The sequence below is a fragment of the Dysidea avara genome, chromosome 13 (assembly GCF_963678975.1).
Source record: "Dysidea avara chromosome 13, odDysAvar1.4, whole genome shotgun sequence".
NCBI classification, from domain to species: Eukaryota; Metazoa; Porifera; class Demospongiae; order Dictyoceratida; family Dysideidae; genus Dysidea; species Dysidea avara.
This window is the reverse complement of record NC_089284.1, coordinates 18,892,064-18,914,411: the sequence shown is the minus strand read 5'-3', so window position 1 is coordinate 18,914,411 and position 22,348 is coordinate 18,892,064. Positions and strand designations below refer to the sequence as shown.

At 39.0% G+C, this 22,348-nt stretch overlaps 4 protein-coding genes across 4 annotated transcripts; 2 read left to right on the top strand and 2 right to left on the bottom strand.

The window, feature by feature from the left end:
- Nucleotides 1-63: 63 nt before the first annotated feature.
- LOC136243229 (signal recognition particle 14 kDa protein-like) lies at nt 64-3,459 on the bottom strand. The gene is made up of 5 exons (XM_066034748.1): nt 3,305-3,459; nt 3,184-3,256; nt 3,013-3,131; nt 2,848-2,880; nt 64-208 (listed from the first exon to the last, which is right to left on the bottom strand). The coding sequence occupies exons 1-5, from the start codon at nt 3,323-3,325 to the stop codon at nt 119-121; spliced, it is 336 nt and encodes a 111-aa protein (XP_065890820.1). The 5' UTR covers nt 3,326-3,459; the 3' UTR covers nt 64-118.
- On the top strand, nt 3,362-4,593 carry LOC136243230 (uncharacterized). Its single transcript, XM_066034749.1, has 2 exons — nt 3,362-3,576; nt 3,620-4,593. Exons 1-2 carry the CDS (start codon nt 3,487-3,489, stop codon nt 3,836-3,838), a joined length of 309 nt encoding a protein of 102 aa, XP_065890821.1. The 5' UTR covers nt 3,362-3,486; the 3' UTR covers nt 3,839-4,593.
- LOC136243228 (2-iminobutanoate/2-iminopropanoate deaminase-like) lies at nt 3,798-14,349 on the bottom strand. The gene is made up of 7 exons (XM_066034747.1): nt 14,223-14,349; nt 14,109-14,169; nt 8,542-8,586; nt 7,888-7,942; nt 7,731-7,799; nt 7,627-7,682; nt 3,798-3,909 (listed from the first exon to the last, which is right to left on the bottom strand). Exons 1-7 carry the CDS (start codon nt 14,285-14,287, stop codon nt 3,865-3,867), a joined length of 396 nt encoding a protein of 131 aa, XP_065890819.1. The 5' UTR covers nt 14,288-14,349; the 3' UTR covers nt 3,798-3,864.
- Nucleotides 14,289-21,631, top strand: LOC136243223 (ribonucleases P/MRP protein subunit POP1-like). Its single transcript, XM_066034737.1, has 4 exons — nt 14,289-14,713; nt 14,828-15,061; nt 18,196-18,283; nt 19,858-21,631. Exons 1-4 carry the CDS (start codon nt 14,327-14,329, stop codon nt 21,606-21,608), a joined length of 2,460 nt encoding a protein of 819 aa, XP_065890809.1. The 5' UTR covers nt 14,289-14,326; the 3' UTR covers nt 21,609-21,631.
- Nucleotides 21,632-22,348: the final 717 nt, after the last annotated feature.

The window sequence follows — 22,348 nt, the reverse complement described above, 5'->3', positions numbered from 1 at the left end:
TATGTCACTGTGTACCCTTCCATGTGTCCCCTTGTATGTATTACTGTGTCCCCTTGAGTGTGCTATTGTATGTAAATTTGTGTTAAAACAATATCATACCAAAATTATATCAAACATTTCAATGAGTTGCTTTCGTCTTTTGGGTCTTCACTCGTTTTTCACGTTTCTTCAGAGCATCCATGTTGGCCTTCAGTACATTAGCATAAGCCTGGGAGGAGGATGATACAAGGCATAGTAAAACAACTAATTCATTTACATGGATAGATCAGTTAAGCAAAACAAGGCACCTAGAACATGTGACTAAAAGGCATCCTTTCTAGTTTCTATACCGAATAGAGGGAAACTTTGGCAGAGGAAAACTGGCAAATTTGGCAATTCACTACAAGTTTGCCAAAATTTAACCCGCCAATTACTTGTATTGCCTGAGATTGGCATCTTTATACCTATAGATTAAGCTCGAATTTGCCGAAGTTTATTTTGCCAAATGCAATTTAGCTTACCTGCCAAAGTTTCCCTGTATATGGTACATACAAACAAAAAAAGGCCCTAGCTAAGTAGCAGTGGAGGTTGTCTATTTGCTGATCCAGCCAACTGCTCCTGGCTGAATCTGTGTGAGCTGTTCCACAGTAGTGTTAGGGTATGTAGTAGATCATTACATATAGGTTAAAAATTTTTTTTTTAAATTTAGAATATCCAGGGTTCCGCAATAGCCTAGCTAATTGTTTCGTGCCAACATGAAGGGGACATGTGTTCACAGACCTGGTCAGTGGTCAGACCCTACTCTCTACATAGTGCTTGTTGATATTTGCAGCAGGTGCTTATAAGCTCTATAGTGAAGAGTAGAGGTTGGCATGCAGACAAATAACCTTGCAGCTGATACTTGAACTGGTTCATGTCACAATATAAAATGGCTACACTAATGTGGCAGGTTAACACAGCAAGGTACAGTGGTCCCTCGATTATCTGAACTCATTGGGCCCTGGGAGTGTTCAGATAATTGAAAAGTTAAATGGAAGGTGAGACACATTAAAATACAAATGTTCATATTTGTGTATGCATTTGTCGTTGCGGTCCATTTTTCATTGTCATAATATGTTTACTGTGCCAACCTAGGAACCCAAGACTTTGTCTTGTTAGACCTTTGTGCCTGCAAGACTTTGTCTTGATAGACCATTGTACCTGCACATTATAGGCAGAGACAGAAAGGGGCACAACCACCACGCACTGACCACCTTCCACCATGCAGCACTTACACATATTATGGGCATCTATAGAACATTCAAAACATATGTGGATCACTATGCTACACACTGATTGCTAGATCTACAGTGCAGGAGTCGTTTTATTTTTGCAACTAATTAAGGCCATACCAAATTAATCATGTTTCACGGATTGTTTGCCCTCTAGTAGTGATCCGGCAGGTCGAAAATAAATAAAAAAGTAAATCATTTCAGCTGCAAATGACTGTTTTGTTAGAGTTTATATGACTGCTCTAATAGCATAGAGTATCTCAATCTTGACAGGTGCAATAGCTTATGTCCATCCAAAATAAAGTGATGTACCCTTTGCTACTGCACCCGTTACTGCTTGCACAATATTAAACAGTCTACAGCCATATTAGCACTCTTTTTTAAAAGATCACATGATTTACATTATTTTTGGGTTTACCAAAACATTGACCGACACACCAAAATAAATTATGTCTTTAGTTGAAGCCACACAATCGTTTCACTATCACTGCAGAGCCTCAACACTGGACTTAATTTAAACCACAAAATGCTTACAATATCATGTAACACTAGATATATCAACCTAGAGGCTGAAAGCAAAATAAAATTCTGACTTGCATTGCCCACAAACCAGTGAGGCAGGTGCTTTTACTTGGCATGCATACCAAGCACTTCTGGGATATGTGATTAGTGATGTGACCTCAACCCCATATGCTGTCCAACGCACTAACAGCAGTTCCAAGGCCAATTCTTGTCTGTATTGTGGTTTGTGGTCATGTGATCAACACAATTAAGAAAACCTTGAGGGACATCACAGTAAGACCTGCAGTACCGACTAGAGGTGTACCGATAAGGATTTTTCGGTTGTACTGATATACAATTAATCTGTACCTAAAAGAGCCGATACCGATTATACCAATCCGATTATTGTATATATAATCTGTAAGGTGTAAAATAGAATTACAGGTGTATAGCCACTGCATGATGCATATTCTAATGAAAACAGAAGTGATGTAACTGCAATACATGGTTACCTTTGGTTGGTGTGGCCTCTTAGACACCACAAACATTTTAAAACATGCTCCCTTGTCCTGACTACTACATGTTTTGATTAGTTATCAAGATGGCTACTATACACAGATTATCAGTTTAGCTTTCCTGTGGTGTAGTTCTTTACTGTTAAAAGTGTAACAGCTACCATTTTCAGGGTAAGAATATTCCACAAATAATACTTACATGAGCAGTTGTATGGCTTCTCATAACTTAGCACTTTTATGGAGTAGTATAGAGAGGCTTTCTATTCATTTGTAGTGAGCAAAAAGGCTGTTCATTGCTGCAAATAATGGCACTCATAATTATTTGCCATGCAAATTATCGGCAACAATATCGGTTCTCAGAATGTTTGTGCCGATTACTGATATGGTAGAAATTGCCATATTGGCAACCGATTTGATCACCAATCGGATTATCGGTGCATCTCTAGTACCGACCAAAATCCATGACAGTTGGCAAGCTTGCTACTATAAGTATCTGGAGCCCCCACAATAACATGGCCATTTTGTCAACTGTGATATCTTATTTTGTTATTGTAAATGAAATTCATAAAATTACTACTTACCATTTGAAATCTGGTCACCTCTCGATTACTAATCTAAAATATAAACAACTCTGTTAACAACCAGACATCATAATATTTCAGTGCTAGTCAGCTAGAAATAACATTCAACCAAATTTGGCCAGAAAGGAACTCATTAAAAGCTTTATCACTGTACTCATGTCATACCACTGTGGATATGTTCTTCTTCCCATTACTAGCTCTAAGTAGACAAAGGTTCTCCTCTGGTTCACTGAGATACTGAACACGGGTCTTGTCTCTAGGGCACGGTCTAGTACGTCCGTTATCTGTGCAATAACACATAAAAGGTTAGTCACACGTGCACGTGACACTACTCACATTTTTTCATCGTTAAAGTAACAGAGCCCAGGTGTTTCGTCTTACCGAACAATTTCCCAAGTTCTGTAAGGAACTAGCACACACTTTAACACGTACGAAAACTAGAAAGATACCTACACACCGAGTCGTTATCTAGAAGCATGTTAACTCCGTACCACAATCAAATACTGTTGGTAGCACGTGAGATGTGTAGTCGGGTTGAGCTAGTGCAGTAAATCGCGCCTTCCTTTTAAACGATGTTCCAGTGGACAGAAATAAGCATGCTTCACTCTTACAAGTTTACTTATCAAAATTTCCAGCTCGATGGGTTGTGTTACTTCAATGGCGTCCAGCAGTTCCGACTACGAATTGTCCACAGAGGCGACTTTCATGTCCAGCAACACGGTCTATAACGTTAGTTATTCATACTAGTCTATGCTAGTATTGTATGTTACAGGATAGTCAACGAGCCAACAGTAGTGTCAGTGAACCAGTTAACGTGGTGGAGAAGACGGCAGGCACGCCGGCTGGGAGAAAGCCCGGGAATCAGCAATCAGTCGACTATACCATATTTGTGTCAGCTCCAAAAGAGCAGACACAAGAAGATGCTCCCCCAACTGACAACCCTAACCAAGTTAGATATGCATGGGGAAAGGATGAACAACAAAACATGTAATATACTACTGCTAGTCTTCTACACAATTAACTGTTCATAACTGCAATTGCTTCAATCTCCACTCTTGCTGCCTGTAAATACAACACAATCACTTGTAAATATTGTGGTATTTATCCTGTGTACATCAAGAGTACCACCATAGATAATAGACACCCCTACCTGGATTGGAAGCACACGTACAGTGTCCATACAGAACTACATGACTATCCATGTTTCGTGCCTGAAACACTATTTTTCATTCAGGATTCTGTTTTACTACCTGGATACAGCTCAATTGCTTTAGCTACTAAGGTTAGATAGTTTCTTGGGTGGTTATAGATGCTTTCTGTATAAAAAGTATTTTGCACATGTTTGTGAAAATGGTGAGTCTAGTTAAGGCTGATGCTTGTTACTAATACTACATGTACTGGTATGGGTTTCATGGTATATTCACTCCAGTTTAGTCAAGTTCACAATTCGCACCTCTCATATCAACGTTTCGCGCTCGTCAAACTTCTAGCTAATACACATCAGTACACCTACTACTCACCAGTAAGCAAAACATGTGCTTATAAAATCTACTCCCAGTACAGTATAAGGGGTGCAAAGCGCAGACAGATTAGGTGGAACTTCGGAGTTTCTATGGTATCACCAAATATGGGATGTCTATTATCTATGGTACCACCAAATGGAGGACAGAGCATACACAGGATCTAGAATATACACGTATTATTTAACATTTTATCTCATTTGATAGTTTCAAAAAAATTAGCAATGTCACATACTGCAGCAATTACTGTGGCTACAATTAGTAACCTAAAACATCAGGTGTGTGTTCTCATAATAGGGATCCCCTCATGTTTTTGTTGTTTACAAAAAAATTTTTTTTTAATTTTGAAAAGACACCCTCTGGTTGTTCTTCCAGTGCAGGTCATCAAGTGAAAAAGTGTACACTGTATTTAAATAAACAACCTTCCCAAAAAGAAAGTTTTTTTATATAATACAATTCATGCCATGGTATGTATTTAAACCGTGATATTTTCTATAATACCGTACCAGCTTTGACAAATCTCTTACCGCTCAGCTCTATGTGAGGACTTAAAGCTGTTAGACAACATGACAGCCAGTGATAGCAACTCCAAATAAAGAGTAACTACTGAGCTTCGTTTCAGTGGTGCCGGTAACGTGATGTACTCGAGTATGTGTCTCCGTATAATATCCTAATAAGGAATTTTACAAAGTTACTCTTTTATAGTACACGGCAGCCATGTTTGAATTTCGCTGTTTACGAAGTTACATGCTTCCTTGTCCATAGGATTCGATGTGCTCCTGATTACATACATGCTCCCATTCTAACAGAACACACATACACTAAAGTAATCTAATTGAGCAGTCAAAGGTTATGGGTGACAAACACCTTGTACACACTAGCATGCTAGCACAGATCAGTACTAGTAGGGTAGCTTAACAAAATTATTGTTACAGGGTGGACACCATTTTTGCTACACAAGTTCTTTATAGCGTACTTATCAATATTAGAAGGGGTGCCCACCAAACCTAATTATGTGTGGGCTGAAAACAAAATGGCCATCAAGTAGCCCCCAGTATAGTACATTCACGGTATATCAAACACTTGAATATGGAGTGAAATGCACTTACATTGTTTTCCTGTTTTATATTTTGCATTCAATTTGTACAGAATTGTCAAATGAATTAGCAAATGGCACTGTAATTTCGCATGTGTACAATTTGAGTAGCCTTCTTAAACCAGTTAGTGGCAGTTAATACCAATGTTTAAGATGCATGTTCACAACCATGCTGTGGTCAATGTATCAACAGGCATTTGGACTAGTGTAATACACAAATTTTGGCTCAAGCTACAGTGTATATAGCACATGCACACAGTGCAGTTTGGAGATGACTGTTAACGTTAGACCCATAGAGAAGACTACGCATTGCAAATTGCATACATGCAAAATATAACACACTACAATATACTGATTCGTTTGTACATATTGAATGCCAATTATATAATTCGATTAAAATACGAAAACTAACTCCACATTCAAGTGTATGACATACTTGTATTATGCTGGGGCTACTTAACGGCCGTTTAGTTTTCAACCCATAGGTTTTACACATCATTCCCAGCACCTTTTAAAGTTTCGTCCAATGTAAAAGATTTATAATTAGTATTGTCTTTAAGATAAGCTAGTTTAAAGATGCAAGGGTAGATTGCTCAATTCATTTGCTGAACAACCTACCCTTAAACTTAGTCTCGCCAGCCAGCCTTTAGTTTTTCTTTTGTCATTTGGTTGTCGGAAAAAACAAACCAAATTCCACTTCTTTTTTTCCCAAAACTTTAAGGTGCTGGTAAAGATGCACAAAATTGTCTAGAATCTAGACAGCCTTTTATGGATGACTACTATAACTACACTTACCACCAAATATACATTCTTGTTTTTCCCTTGAAAACAATTAATTAGGTTGTAATATTGGAAAAGAGTCTGCAACATACAGGCTTTTTTCAAATTTGCCTCAATATTGTAGAGAATGTGTTCAGCATCACCTTAGCAAACTAATAATCTATATCAATGTTTGAGCCACAATTGGCAAAAAAAGAGATGCACTATACTACAATAAGATGGATATGACTTTTCAAGCATTTGGTCTACAAACCTTTCCTGTCTGCATGCTGTATTAATGCTATGTGGCATATTAAGTGCCACAAAGCCACCAACACTTTAGAATAGATTGCCTTGATGCAATGTTCAGTAGTAAACTAGATAATCATAAGCAAAAAACCAGCCTCACTTTCCCTGATGAAGCAGTATTGGTGTAAAACTAACCCCAAACATGCCTACAGATCAACCCGAAACACTTTAACAAGTTGCTATGATTTTTTTTTTTAAATTTAAACAATTTTGACTGACTGATGCCTTCAGACAAGCATAACTCAATAACGGCTAAGGCTACGGGTTTACCGTATCGAAAGAAAGAAATGGCGCTGCGTGACTCAGTTATTAATTGTCGTCTGAAAAGTGAAGTATCCATTACACTTCTTCGTCAGCTATGTTCAACCTGTTACACAGCATTACAAATCAAGAACTGTTCAAAAAGTACTTCTGCAATCAAAGTAGCCACTATGAAAAATATGGACAATTTCTGTTTTGAAGGGAAACCATCATGTGCTACACTGTACCACCAAATCGATACCTTTCGCTGTTAGCAAAGATGAAGGAGGACACTTGTAAGTCCATGAAGAATGCATTGCACATACTGTGGTATGCCAAAGGTACGAAGTGACATCTAACAGTAAAAAAATGTGTGGGTTCACCAGTCATACTTACAGAAAAAGTTAACAAACAAGTACACAAAAAAATTGTAATTTTCAACTAGAGTAGGGACCATAGCACATCAATATGAAGTACTGAAACAAGCTGGAGTAGTGTACGATATTAAATCACAGTAAAACAATAATAAGTGTTGTCTCCCTACTGTGCTCAAGATACCATAACAGAAATGCACAGTAGGAATATAACACTTCTTATAGCTTTACCACAATATCATGCACTACTCCAGCTTGTTTCAGTATTTTATTGATGTGCTATGGTTCCTACTATAGTCAAAAATTTAAATTCTCTTTGTGCACTTGTAATAATAACATCTTGACTCCAACAAGCTGCTAACTAATTAAACCCCTGCACAACAATAGCAGCCGTGACTGCTGTACATACTGGATCTAAATGTCATCCCATATTAGGGCAGACCTCAAAAGGAACTAGCTAATACTGCTCAACTGACCATACCTTTGGTAGAGCAGCTACTTGTACAGCACTTCTGCTAGGGAAATCCTTTGTGAAGTCTACCATTATACAATGACATCATCAAAATGACATCATCATACACTTACACTGGCTATAGACCTCATTTACTGTAGGATAATCATTGATGTCTGCCAGGAACACTGTAACCTTGACAACTACAGAACCACAATACAAATAACACAGTGTACACAGACTACACACCAATAAGTGTATACCTACTAGCTACTTTCCTGTGACACTCACCACTTTCAAAAGATGAGTTTGCAGCCTCCAAAACTTGTTTCATATTATCCAAAGTCTGAAACAAATCCAATTGAGCCTGTCATACTACACCACAGTGACCACACTAAACTACACTACGCTACACTATGCTACACTACATACACACTACACACTACACTACACTACACTACACACACACACACACACACACCACACAAAAGCAAAGCCTTCAGCTGTCATATTAGTATAGTTGCACCCACCCAGTGAACCAGCACTGGGACACCTGTAGTGCAGGAAAATCCTCCTGGGGCAGACCTAGTAACCTGCAGAAGGCTGTACCATGTCTCACAAGTTTACACACACACACACACACAAACATGCACATACTATACAGCGTAATAATTTGACAAGGGAAATTTTGACGAATTTAACAAAATGCTTGTGATTTGTCAAATTTTTCTCATCAAAGCTCACGTGACTAGTCAATTAGAATACTCTGGTGCAGGACATTCGTCAGTATTTTCCTCGTCAATATTCAAGATAAAAAATTCGTCAAAATTTCCTCCCACCAAATTATTACGCTGTACGGTACTACACACACTAATACACACACACACACACTCACTCACTACACACACACCACATACTTGCATGCATTATACACACATTACATACCTGTCTGGTCTGATCCTGCACATTTGCACTAACTAGCTCCATGGTCTACAGGGACAATAACAAATTAACAACAAGACCACAACACAACATAGTCTACAGGGACAACAACAACTTAACAAGTCCACAACACAACATAGTCTATAGGGACAACAACAACTTAAGAACAAGTCCACAACACAGTCTACAGGGACAACAACACCTTAACAACAAGTCCACAACACAACATAGTCTACAGGGACCAACAACTTAACAACGAGTCCACAACACAGTACTTATACAATGGAAATCCACAGTTCACTAGTGCACCACACTATCAATAGATTGTTATAATATCCTAATATATAGAGCAGTCAAATGCTCTAATACACCAGTCAGTTAATCTAAACTACTAAAATAACAAGTATTTTTGGCTTTCCAATCATACTGTAGCCACAACATACCACCCTTCACTGCATCCACATGCAGGTGTCATATATAAAGTAGTGGTGTATAGGTACAAGTTAGGATTGAGACAAATAGTTCAGAGCTTCATTCGGTTTCATAACATTCGGATGCTGCTTTACTTTACCATGGATACTAACAAGTAAACCAGTTGCACAACTATTTCACTCATTGTGGAAGCTGCTATTTGTTTATTTTTTGGTGTAGTTATAGTTTAAACACAGTGTTGGGCAAGTTACTTTGTAAAAGTAACTAGTTACATATTACATATTACTTGCAACAGAACTATTTAGTTACAGTTACATATTACCCATAAAATAAAGTAACTATAATAATATTACATATTATATTACTTTCTGTCCACAGCCTTAAGCTGTCACGTGTGAAACTACTACCTTATCACGTGACATGATTGCGTTGTTGGACAATGTGCAAATCTTGGTTATAAGTAAGAAGCTAGTGAATAAGCTTCATTCAGTAGGCCTCGTTACTTCGTTGTGGTTAGGCGTTACTCAGTGGATTACTAACGAGATTAGTAACTTCGTTACTTTTAGTAATAATATTACGTCATATTAGACTCGTTACAGTAATTATATTACTTAGGTAACGTGTTACGTTTGTAAGTAAAGTATCTTGCATTATATTACCTGGTTTCATAGCGTATTTCGTTATATTACTTTGTTACCACAAAAGTAATAATATTACGTAACGCGTTACTCCCAACACTGTTTAAACAATGGTTATACTGGAGCTATAACAAAGTGTAGGAGTTTGTACTACAGTGTACACCCTAATAACCATCAATTGTATTCATTAATTGCTGACATGACATCTGTAACAAAGCTTTGATATCATTTTCAAAAGTGTGGTGTATAGGTGCAGTGGTGTATAGGTGCAGTGGTGTATAGGTGCAGTGGTGTATAGGTGCAGTGGTGTACAGGTGTGGTGTATAGTGGTCACTGTGGTGTATAGGTGTGATGGTGTACAGGTGCGGTGTACAGGTGCGGTGTATAGTGGTCACTGTGGTGTATAGTGGTCACTGTGGTGTATAGGTGTGGTGTATAGGTGCAGTGGTGTATAGGTGTGGTGTGCATATAGGTATGGTATACAGGTGTGGTGTATAGTGGTCACTATAGATGTGGTGGTGTACAGGTGTGGTGTGTATATAGGTATGGTGTATTGCTTTGGCACATGAATGAATGTTACAAAATCACAATTAATAGTAGGCAAAGAACAAATGATGTTGTGGTGTGGTGGTCAAAGTATCTTCACTCTTTATTCCTTTGACATCAGACGGTTATCTTGCTAACCGATACATGTGTTGAAGCAATTGCTGTGTCAAACAAAGTACTCATCATATCAAATGGTACGGTCGTACCGTTTAAGTAGGAATCCATGTGAAATTTTTGCGCGCCACCCAAAATCCTGCCTTTAAAAAATCATCCTAGAGATATCTTACGAGACGAAAATCACCTTTACGGAATAGTACTAGTCCATATAATAACATAAAACAGCATTAAATATAACAAAACGCTTACAGGTGGCCGGATACAAATCGCCAAAACTTTGAATTTTAGACTGACTGCCTGATTGCCTGACTGACCACAGTCGCAAGCCTAGAGGCCAAACGAAGCAGTGCACGGCCACCATTTTATGCAACAATAACAAACTCACCAGTGGGATGTGTCTTTTGGGGTTCTGACAAGTATGTTCCCTCTGCGCCTTGTCTTTTCTTTTATCTTCAATCAAGCTGCTTGTCTTTTTTCATCCAACGAAACCATATCGAGGCATTAATTTTCCGTATCAACACATAATAGACGCCACAAGATTATTTAAGGCGCTTAGACTACGCTACTGTACAGAGGAATAGATTATATTCCTTACTAATATAATCTATGACGGAAGGTACTGTACGGAGGTACTGGTACTAGATAACTTCACGATAGGTCACAAGATCACGCCCATTCTTCATTCTATGCATTATCAATCTATCGATTGAAACCACGATGACACATCCCTTTTGCACTAGCTGTATTTCAGTGACTACACACCTTCAATTTGGAAGGCTGACTCGACATATTCTATAATCGATCAACACCATGCCCCTTTTTGGGCAAGTGCACATCTTGCAGGCTGCCTCAAGATACTCTAACACAGCAGTCACCCTAATAGAACAGTCATGTGTTTATAGCTAGCTGTATGCCTTAACAAAAAAACTAACAACCTAGTATATTAAAAATTATAAATTTAAAAATAAAGTAAGAATCCAAGCGATAAAAAGTAGTGAAACAAGAGAAGAACGATGGTAACTATTACAGCATAGCTCGGTGGGAAATTCCTACTTTGGCATTGAACACAAAATAGTGGCTATATCATGCCAAAGTAGGGATTTCCCACCAAGCTATGCTGTAATAGCTACCATCGTTCTTCTCTTGTTTCACTACTTTTTATTGCTTGGATTCCTACTTTATTTTAAATTTATAATTTTTAATATATAAGAATTATATAGTTTTGATGAAACTTTTGTGCTGTACAACAACTTTACACTAAGTTTACTAGCTGAGACAAGTTATTATTCGTCAAACAGCATTGAAAGCATTGGTGTAGAGGCTACAATCCTGTCTCAAACAGCCCTAGCATTAGCACATAGAACTGCTAACTCAAAGGTCCTGAAGTTTAATTCCCTAACATGACAACTTTTCCCTTCACAATGCCACCTTTTCAAATATCAAATATTGAACTCACCAGTGTGCACACATATCAACATGATTCATGCGTGAAATGATATTTGGCAATCTCAAAAAGTTTGTTACGCTGTCCGCTACAGCAATTTGAAGTAGAGAAAACTTAAGCTGCATTCTGGAGCAAACCACAGCACATAATTCATGCACTGTGGCATAATTTTTTCATTTTATATACCTTTTTATTGCACACTTCTCTAACTTGACTTTTTTATATGTCCATAGGGCATATAGTAATTCATTTGTTTATTATGATGTAATTCTTAATACTTGGTTGTTACAATGTATAATTATTACTAAATCAGCTGGAATACCTAGGCAATGCAAAGTTGCCAGCCTATTATTTGTGAGTGTCCATCATTATCTTGATTATTTCCTAAATTTTCCTTGTAAGTTACAACTGTAGGTAACGAACCACGAACTCGGGTATAGAGTTAGTTTCAAAGAACCATCTTAGGGTTTAGTAAGCGTTCAAGTGAGTGGCCCTTGGTAAAGAATGAGGTGCTTAAAGGGCAAAAGTAGATGGTTCTATCCATACTGAGTGTTTTACGTTTCAATCATGTCACCCCTTTGATGTCTGCAGTAAAGAGAATGCAGATCAAGGTTTTTGAGTCAGCTTTTCGTATAGTAGATCATTTTGTTGAATGTCTCTGTACTGTATCACCAAGTAGGAACCCAAATTTGTACACAATATTCTTAGCATGGCCAACATACATCTTATATCTTAGTTGACTCGCCAAGATATCTTTACCATTTCTAAGTGTTTGACCTATGACCTAGCGACAAATTCTTTTTGCTTATTCACTGATTGAGGGTTTAAAATTTTCATCCTTGACCTTTGATTGCAGTCACAGATTGAGCTACTTCTGAGTGCCTGTATATTAAAACATATGTATGGGATTTGTCAAAACAAGCATTTTCAGGTGGTCAACATTAATAGTTTTCAAAACACTGGGTTAAACCCTTAAAAATAAGAATTATGCATTAAATAAATCTAATATCTGCTAAATATCTTTTTTGAAAATGTCACCATAGCGACAGTTATTTACTGTTGATGATGACATAATACACGCTCCATACATTAATCTATTGAAAAATTTAATTATCTCAGCAGGAAAATCCCAATTTACATGTTGCTATCCTCAACTAAATTTGTTAAATTTGGTATCATTCTACACAGCGAAGGAAGACTCCAACCATACAAATTGTTAGGTTATAGAGATATGTTGAAAAACACATGTTTTTATGAGAATTCTGAACATGTAAATTTTGTGGTACAAGGCTCCTTTTTAGCTTCCCTTTCATTACTACACAAATAACTTACATATATGTGACCGGATTTGCGAAAAGGGGTCTTCCACACACATTCAATTCTATGAATTCAGAAAACCATAACTACGCGCTCGAGTAATGGATTAATGTGAAAATTTATCCATCTACTAAGCTATGTTACTCACTACTGACCAAATTTTAAGACAATAGCTTTCTCCAATCTGTAGTTATGAGTCGTCAAACTTGGTAAATTGGATGTGTGGAAGACCCCTTTTCGCAAATCCGGTCACATATATATCAAATCGTCTTTCATCGAGGAATCTGATAAACCAAACTTCATGTCTGTCAACCAGAGTACGCGGAAGTTATGGCACCTTGTTTAGAAGACGGTGTTATTTTTATGCATAACCTATTCGCAGTGTTGGGAGTAACGCGTTATGTAATATTATTACTTTTGTGGTAACAAAGTAATATAACGAAATACGCTATAAAAACAGGTAATATAACGCAAGTTACTTAACTTACAAATGTAACACATTACATAAGTAATATAGTTACTGTAACGAGTCAAATATTACGTAATATTATTACTATAAACAACGAAGTTACTAGTCTCGTTAGTTATCCTCTGAGTAACGCCTAACCACAACGAAGTAACGGGGCTTACTGAATGAAGCTTATTCACCAGCTTCTTACTTATAACCAAGATTTGCATATTGTCCAACAACGCAATCATGTCACGTGATAAGGTGGTAGTTTCACACGTGACAGCTTAAGGCTGTGGACAGAAAGTAATATAATATGTAATATTATTACAGTTACTTTATTTTATGGGTAATATGTAACTGTAACTAAATAGTTCAGTTGCAAGTAATATGTAACTAGTTACTTTTACAAAGTAACTTGCCCAACACTGCCTATTTGGAAATCCAGAATATCTTACACAAGTTTTGATATGGTGCACTGCTGTGTGTCCACAACTCATGATTGGTCCAATATCAATGGTGGACCAGGTGTTTCACCAGCACACTCAGTACCGGTATGGAGTCTATATTGCCGGCCGGAGTGTGTATTATAGGGGATACCCTGTACAGCATGCGGGTATAAACTCACTTTTGGTACTATCCCAATTTGACCAGAGACATACACAGTATTGCCCACGGCTACCGCCTGACTACAGGAACGAGTAAATGAGACAAGATGATAGCAGCATGATAGCAGTCTCACTTGTAAGGTCCAATTGGTTTAGGCGCAAAGGCGGTATTGATGATTTTCTTCACAGCTCCAGCCATTTCTAACACGTGATGCTGCGCTATAATTAGACCAGTCACATGGAGGCCAGCCAAGACGAACCCCAAGGAGGACCACCCGAGGAAGATGATAATATTCCGAGCGAGCGTGAGGGAAAAGGAGGGGATAATGGGAAAGAGCAACCAAAGATAGCATTCACTTCGCGAAAGAAACGACGTGAGAAGCGGCTAAAATCTCAACCAAAGGACGTGACAGCCCAGGATACCTCCGCTGGTCCGCGAGGTGTTTGTGTAGCTGACTTCTTAGAGGCTAGAGCTACGGAGCTTCATAACATGACGGTGGCAGTTTCACAACATGGTGGGACGAGAAGGGCGTTTCAAACGCTTCCTCGCCACATGAGAAGACGAGCCATGAGTCACAACATTAAACGATTACCTTATCGGCTGAGAGAACAAGCTAAAAAAGAGGTGTGTGCATGTACCTACAAATAACATGAATATGTATAATCAAGGACAGTTTATGTGGCAGGACTAAGATATTGCCATACATGAATACATGTTGCTAGTTACCATATGCAACAGGTGCTGGAGTGTGAAGTGAAGAAGACCCCATCAAGGAAATCACGTCGTAAGCCTGCTAAGCTGGTCAATGAGTTTGGTCAACGTTCCGACAAGTGTCAATGGCTAGAGACACATATCTGGCATGCTAAGCGATTCAAGATGGTAGAACACCATGGTTTCAAGATTGCTGAAAGGTGTTGTGATAAAGGAAGGCATGCTACTTATCGATACCTCTCAACTGGATGTCTTTTATATGTAAGTTCTTAGTTAAACCATACACACAGTTTAACTGAACTGATCAATCATACCCTAACAAAATCATAGCTTATTTGACATGAACTTCGATAGCTGCAACAAAGCTATGAGGTGGGCATCATAAGGAAACTATGGTCACCTAAACTGGCCTACTTTATTCCACGGACTGGACTTGCGGACTGAGCTGGAAGCAATAATCCAGGCATTATCCATCTCTTGCAACACTGGAGATACCACTATCAAGCTGTAACTGCTGGTACTACTATTCCTTACAGGTCATATGACACTAGTGCATGCACTAATTAATTAGAATGCACTTATGATGCATGTAAACTCGCAGTGATAAAACGTGACAGAGGCTATTGTTGTAGCATATATGTTTTCCTTTGTTGCTTCAGTACTTCACACTAGCGTTAGGGCTGTAGTGATGAGCCAGATTATTTGCATAGCCCCATCACCTCGCCTGCATGGTGGTGCCACCTAGCTACCTGCTAAGAATAGTTACTGGCTCATCTCTACAGCTGTAACACTAGTGCTAAAACAACAAAGGAAAACATCTATGCCACAAGAATAGCCTCTATCATGTGTGTATCACTGCTAGTACACATGTATGGTAAGTGTATCCTAATTAATTAGTGCATGAGCTAGTGTCATGACTTGTAAGGAAGAGCCAGCAGCAGCAGTTATAGCTCGATAGTGGTGTCTCCAGTGTTGCAATAGATGGATAATGCCTGGATTATTGTTTAAAAGCTGTTTTCAGCTCAGTCCGTGAGTCCAATCCATGAATCCAGTCCATGGAATAAAGTAGGCCACCTAAACTAGGCAGTGTACTTTGTTTTATAAAATACAAAAATTTTGGTGCACATAACTTCATCAGGCTAGTCACGTGATTTCAGAATAATGCCATGCCACATTATCAAGTGTCTGTGTGTAAATGCATAGTTTTTGTAATCTCCTCTCTGTGTTTTTTTTCTGTGAAACTGTGACTTAACTACTCTAATAGAACAGTCATTCAGTAGTATCCCCTTTCAAACATACTGTGTATGTTGCTGATTCGTATCATTGCAATTAGAAGTACTGAAATAAGGGTAAACTTGTACTAGGTCTCCCTTATTTCAGCACTTCTAATTGCAATGTTACTAATCAGCAACGTACACAGTATCTTTTAAAGGAGATACTACTGAATGACTGTTCTATTAGAGTAGTTAAGTCACAGTTTCACAGAAAAAAAAACACAGAGATTACAAAAAATTATGCATTTACACATAGACGCTTGATAATATAAGGGAGACATTTTGCATACCCTATACATAATTTCTCCTGTAGTATAGAGGGATGCTGCTTGGTGTAGGGGTACGCTGTTTCAGTACAAGCACTCCTCTACATATAGGAGACATTTTGTGTAGGGATATACAAAATTACTCCCATATATATCTATGTGACCAAATCTGCGAAAACCTGACATAATAGTGCAAGCCTAAATTTTCAGTATAAGCCATTGATTTGCAATGGGTAAAATATTTGCGTACTCGAAAAAAATCATAAAATTTTTAAACGCTTTGTTCTTTGTGAAGGAAGGATCTATGATAAAAACCTGGCTATCATTTTATTCGCCTACTCAAGAGGAGTTCGAAAAGCTTTGTTTCGTTGCAGTAGACTAAAGGATACGTAAGTTATGGGTGTTTGTTTACATGACGTCGAAACGATCGTACACGATTGATTTTTCTTCACTGATTTTGTCTCTGTATGCAGTGACAACTGGTAATAGAAGACCAAACATACCCAGTAATGGACTCCTCTATTCATGGCGAACACAATGGTACAAGTTGCAACTCTGTACTGCCTTGTATTTGTAAGTTAAAGCCATTTTTTGTAAGCGCATGTAATTTATTTTCCCAATACTTGCTGTACAAATCGATCTTTCTGTTGTTGCTACTTTGTAGGGCTGTAACTCCAAAAGTTGTTATCATATAAAGCTGAAACTTGGCCAGAGCATACACTTGGCTAGAGCATACACTTGGCTAAGTAGATTATAAATATTCAATAATAAAGAATTTGAAAATGTGCCATTATGTCTGGTTTTCGCAGATCCGGTCACATATATAGGGTACAAATCTAATTAATATAATTTTATCTTTACCCTAACACACTGTAGTGATCCATACAATTACACACTAGGGCTGAGCGATACTGCCATTTTAGTATCACGATCGATACTAAAGCCACTATTCACGATACTGAATAGTTCACGATACTTACAAATAAGTCAATCATAGCTGGTGCTACATAGCATATTGCTCAGCATTCCTGCAGGAAGTCCTTATAGGTGATAGCAAACTAGCCACTATCATCCTTGTTTACAGTAACAGTTATTGTAACACATGCTTTGAGGTTGTTATGGTGTTCACACCTCTCTGCAGGGAAACCAGATGGGTGGACTTTATCATTTCCAAGGATTCTTAGCCTAGTACTGCATAACAAATGGATTTTTAATGACAGTAATGTACAGGCATGGTATCACGATAGTTAATAACAAAATATCGTGATATCGATACTTTCAAAATATCGCGATATATCGCTAAAACGGTAGTATCGCTCAGCCCTATTACACACTGTAGTGATCTCTACAATTACACACTGTAGTGATCCATACAATTACACACTGTTAGTGATCCCTACAATTACACACTGTAGTGATCCCTACAATTGCACACTGTTAGTGATCCATACAATTACACACTGTAGTAATCCATACAATTACACACTGTAGTGATCCCTACAATTATACACTGTAGTGATCCATACAATTACACACTGTTAGTGATCCCTACAATTACACACTGTTAGTGATCCCTACAATTACACACTGTTAGTGATCCCTACAATTGCACACTGTTAGTGATCCCTACAATTACACACTAGTGATCCATACAATTACACACTGTTAGTGATCCCTACAATTACACACTGTAGTGATCCATACAATTACACACTGTTAGTGATCCATACAATTACACACTGTTAGTGATCCCTACAATTACACACTGTTAGTGATCCCTACAATTACACACTGTTAGTGATCCCTACAATTACACACTGTAGTACACGTAGTGACACTATTGTTCTCATTGTAGGACATGTCATACTATACCTGTATAGAATTGGTGGGTCAACAAGTGGACATTATCACTATCCTAACTCCAATGATTAGTACAGAGACTGGTAAGTTGTGGAGCCACTAATGTTGTGTCATTATGTCACAGTAGTTCCCATTGTGTCATTATGCACTGTGTCGTGCTCTAGGTCCCACGTGTCGTGTTCTAGGTCCCACTGTGTCGTGCTCTAGGTCCTACTGTGTCGTGCTCTAGGTCCCACGTGTCGTGTTCTAGGTCCCACTGTGTTGTGTTCTAGGTCCCACTGTGTCATGTTCTAGGTCTCACTGTGTCATGTTCTAGGTCTCACTGTGTCTGTTGTAGGTCCCACTATGTCGTGTTCTAGGTCCCACTGTGTCATTATGTAGTTCCCACTGTGTCTTGTTGTAGGTCCCACTGTGTCGTGCTCTAGGTCCCACTGTGTCATGTTCTAGGTCCCACTGTGTCATGTTCTAGGTCCTACTGTGTCGTATTCTAGGTCCCACTGTGTCGTGTTCTAGGTCCCACTGTGTCGTGTTCTAGGTCCTATTGTGTCATGTTCTAGGTCCCACTTTGTCTTGTTCTAGGTCCCACTGTGTCTTGTTCTAGGTCCCACTGTGTTGTGTTCTAGGTCCCACTGTGCTGTGTTCTAGGTCCCACTGTGTAGTGTTCTAGGTTCCACTGTGTTGTGTTCTAGGTCCCACTGTGTAGTGTTCTAGGTTCCACTGTGTAATGTTCTAGGTCCCACTGTGTAGTGTTCTAGGTTCCACTGTGTAGTGTTCTAGGTCTCACTGTGTCTTGTTCTAGGTCCCACTGTGTCTTGTTCTAGGTCCCACTGTGTTGTGTTCTAGGTCCCACTGTGCTGTGTTCTAAGTCCCACTGTGTCGTGTTCTAGGTCCCACTGTGTTGTGTTCTAGGTCCCACTGTGTAGTGTTCTAGGTCCTATTGTGTAGTGTTCTAGGTCCCACTGTGTCGTGTTTTAGGTACCACTGTGTCGTGTTCTAGGTCCCACTGTGTCGTGTTCTAGGTCCCACTGTGTCGTGTTCTAGGTCATACTGTGTCGTGCTCTAGGTCCCACTGTGTCGTGCTCTAGGTCCCACTGTGTCCTGTTCTAGGTCCCACTGTGTCATGTTCTAGGTCCCACTGTGTCCTGTTCTAGGTCCCACTGTGTCGTGTTCTAGGTCCCACTGTGTCGTGTTCTAGGTCCTATTGTGTCATGTTCTAGGTCCTATTGTGTCGTGTTCTAGGTCTCACTGTGTCTTGTTCTAGGTCCCACTGTGTCTTGTTCTAGGTCCCACTGTGTCGTGTTGTAGGTCCCACGTCATTATGTAGTTCCCACTGTGTCTTGTTCTAGGTCCCACTGTGTCGTATTGTAGGTCCTACTGTGTCGTATTGTTGGTCCCACTGTGTCATTATGTAGTTCCCACTGTGTCATGTTGTAGGTCTGTTGTAGGTCCCACTGTGTTATTATGTAGATCCCACTGTGTCTTGTTGTAGGTCCCACTGTGTCGTATTGTCGGTCCCACTGTGTCATTATGTAGTTTCCACTGTGTCTTGTTGTAGGTCCCACTGTGTCACGTTGTAGGTCACACTTTGTAAATCCGTCTGTGTCGCATTCTATGTCCCATTGTCTCATGTTGTTGATCCCTCTGTGTCATGTTGTAGGTCTGACAATTGGAGCAAGAGATTTTATGGATGGGAGCAGATCAGGAAATGTCATACTATTTCACTCATATGTCTTCCCTGACAAGTTTATTGGGCCAGTGCAATTTGTATGGAGCAGTAGACATGGTAGTGACGAGAGACAGTTATGGCTAATAGTCCACCCATCACTTTGTAGTATTGTCATGGAACAAGTTGCTACTTGTATTAACCAACTGGTTAAGCCCGTAAAGGTAAATAACTTACAAAATGATCTGATCCACTTTAGACTACTTGGTCCTCGTTCTAATGCTGTGTTGGCATCAGTGCTTAATCCAGTGTGGAGTGAACAAGGTGAACCACTGGCTAGAGACTTATTTGAAAAGAAGAAGCTCTTTGATCAATTTAGCCAGACAGAGGCTGCTAGAGTGCCACACAGAATTGTTATAGGATTGACTGTCAAAGATTTTCGGTTATCTACTCCAGTCAGAAAATTAAACACAGCTTCTCCTGCAGCAGGGACAGAAGAATCTCCTATGTTTACTAAAGACCCTGGTGGTGCTAGCGTGTCATCTAGCCTCATATGGAGCAAGGAGATAAGACAGAAGGTGAAGGATACGATGATTAGTGACAGTGAACTAAACAAACACCACTCAACACAACTGGGAGGCGACATGTCCAAACTGACTACACAGTGTTCACTAGTTCCAGTCTTGTTACTTCATCAAACTGTGAATGGGGAAGGCGTGGGTTGGGATGTTATGGTACCAGCAGGTTGGGGTAAACCCCTCTGGATCAACCTTGTGTATAATGGAGCTAGAGTTATTGGACTAGAGGAAATGAAACAATGTTACTTGGAACAGATGTGTCCTCACTTTCCTACTGATTATCCTGACACACAAGTTGGTCATCAATTAGAATTAGCCAATGAGCAATTATTGCTAACTAAATACTCTAAATATCCTCCAGATAAACGACCAAATTTTGGTAAACTAAACTCTCCATCACCATTCATGCCTGCATGGAGTGAATTGGTTAACCAGCAACCATCTGTGGTCATTGGGGTGAAACGTTCACATGTAGAGCAAGCTTGTTCAGCTAAGAAAGGTAAATTTGACATGCCGTCAGAAGTAAACACATCAGCTTTAACTGATACCACAAAGATGTGCTCCTATTATGTCCTACGTTCATTGAAATGTTTAAGAACCCTGACTGGATTATTAAGCATTGTCAATGATTGCAGCAAACCTGTTGAACAAGACTGGGAGGTGGTTATAAATAAGTTAGACTTGTCCACTATCACACAACAACACTGTCACTCATTGGTAGCCATTTTCTTTACCATGCATCACCGCGGTAACCCAACATGTAGGTCCATGTTATGTTTACCAGCTAAGGAGGACATTTTATTAGATGACAAAACTGGACCCTCAGAGCCTCTCAATAAGAAAGGTGTTTGTCTAGTTCAGGCTGGTAAACTAGTCATTGGTACAACCAGCCTTGATAAGAAACTCTTCAAGATGGTAAAAAAACAAGCTACACAAGATTATGACATTCAGCCAGTGATCCCTTCAAGGAAAATATTCGGTTATGCTACTAACGCTGGCTATATGTACTCTAGGGGTATGGCTGGGGGTGTGGCATTATGTAGTTTACTTGGTCTAGTAGAAGTGATGAAGACTTGTTACCATGTTGGTCACCCAGCTACCATACTAGTTCGTGAACATAACTCACTACAATATCGACATGCCACATTCACTATACTGCACATTTAATGTATTGTATGATTCTAATAAGAGTATACATGAGGGGTGGGGTTTCTGAGGTTGGTTATATAATATACCATACAGCAACAGTCGGTTGTATGGTCTGTTGAAATTCTCAAATTCAACTTCAGAAAATTTCCCCCCCAGCATTTCCAATAGCATGCTTCTTGCTATAGGCCCTAGCATCACAAAAGCAGATTGGAGACCAGTTATCAAATTTCTTGAGAGCTAGTTCATGATAATGATGCTGACTGTCCATTGCACTGTAATTACTCGTCAAAGTGTAGACCTATATATATCTATAGACATTATACAGTGACTAAAAACTTATTTCCAACTAGTAAAGACCATTTGGGGGGGGGGGGGCGAGACATGCTTTTAAGGCCATGTGTCATGGTGCACACTGAGAGGCAAAGTGTGCATGAAAAATTTATATTGGTGGTTAGCTAAGTATCAAGGGGTCTACAATGCAACTGAATCTTGCACTGGGGATTTTAGTTCTGTTTGAAAATAAGGGTTTTGTATGATGTAGTCACGTTTTGAACTTGTTGACGTCGTCACGCAAACAGTGTAATTTTCAAATGGAACTGAAAATTACAGCTTTTACCCACTGAATCTTAGTCAAAGTCTGGTAAAACTGTGGATTCTTCAGGATACTATACATTAGTTTGGTGGCGCCCACTGAATCTTTAATAGTTACAGATTCAGGGATTCAACTCGTATGCATGCGATTCAATCCTGTATGCAAT

Coding starts and splice junctions, on each gene's coding strand:
- LOC136243230 (XM_066034749.1), top strand. CDS start 3,487: ATGGGTTGTGTTACTTCAATGGCGTCCAGCAGTTCCGACTACGAATTG. Junction 3,577..3,619: donor CCAGCAACACGGTCTATAAC/GTTAGTTATTCA, acceptor TGTATGTTACAG/GATAGTCAACGAGCCAACAG.
- LOC136243229 (XM_066034748.1), bottom strand. CDS start 3,325: ATGCTTCTAGATAACGACTCG. Junction 3,257..3,304: donor TGCTTCTAGATAACGACTCG/GTGTGTAGGTAT, acceptor AGTGTGTGCTAG/TTCCTTACAGAACTTGGGAA. Junction 3,132..3,183: donor TACTTTAACGATGAAAAAAT/GTGAGTAGTGTC, acceptor GTTATTGCACAG/ATAACGGACGTACTAGACCG.
- LOC136243223 (XM_066034737.1), top strand. CDS start 14,327: ATGGAGGCCAGCCAAGACGAACCCCAAGGAGGACCACCCGAGGAAGAT. Junction 14,714..14,827: donor GAGAACAAGCTAAAAAAGAG/GTGTGTGCATGT, acceptor CATATGCAACAG/GTGCTGGAGTGTGAAGTGAA. Junction 15,062..18,195: donor CAACTGGATGTCTTTTATAT/GTAAGTTCTTAG, acceptor TTCTCATTGTAG/GACATGTCATACTATACCTG.
- LOC136243228 (XM_066034747.1), bottom strand. CDS start 14,287: ATGGCTGGAGCTGTGAAGAAAATCATCAATACCGCCTTTGCGCCTAAA. Junction 7,683..7,730: donor AAATGAGGTCTATAGCCAGT/GTAAGTGTATGA, acceptor GTATAATGGTAG/ACTTCACAAAGGATTTCCCT. Junction 3,910..7,626: donor AAGTAGCTGCTCTACCAAAG/GTATGGTCAGTT, acceptor TTGTATTTACAG/GCAGCAAGAGTGGAGATTGA.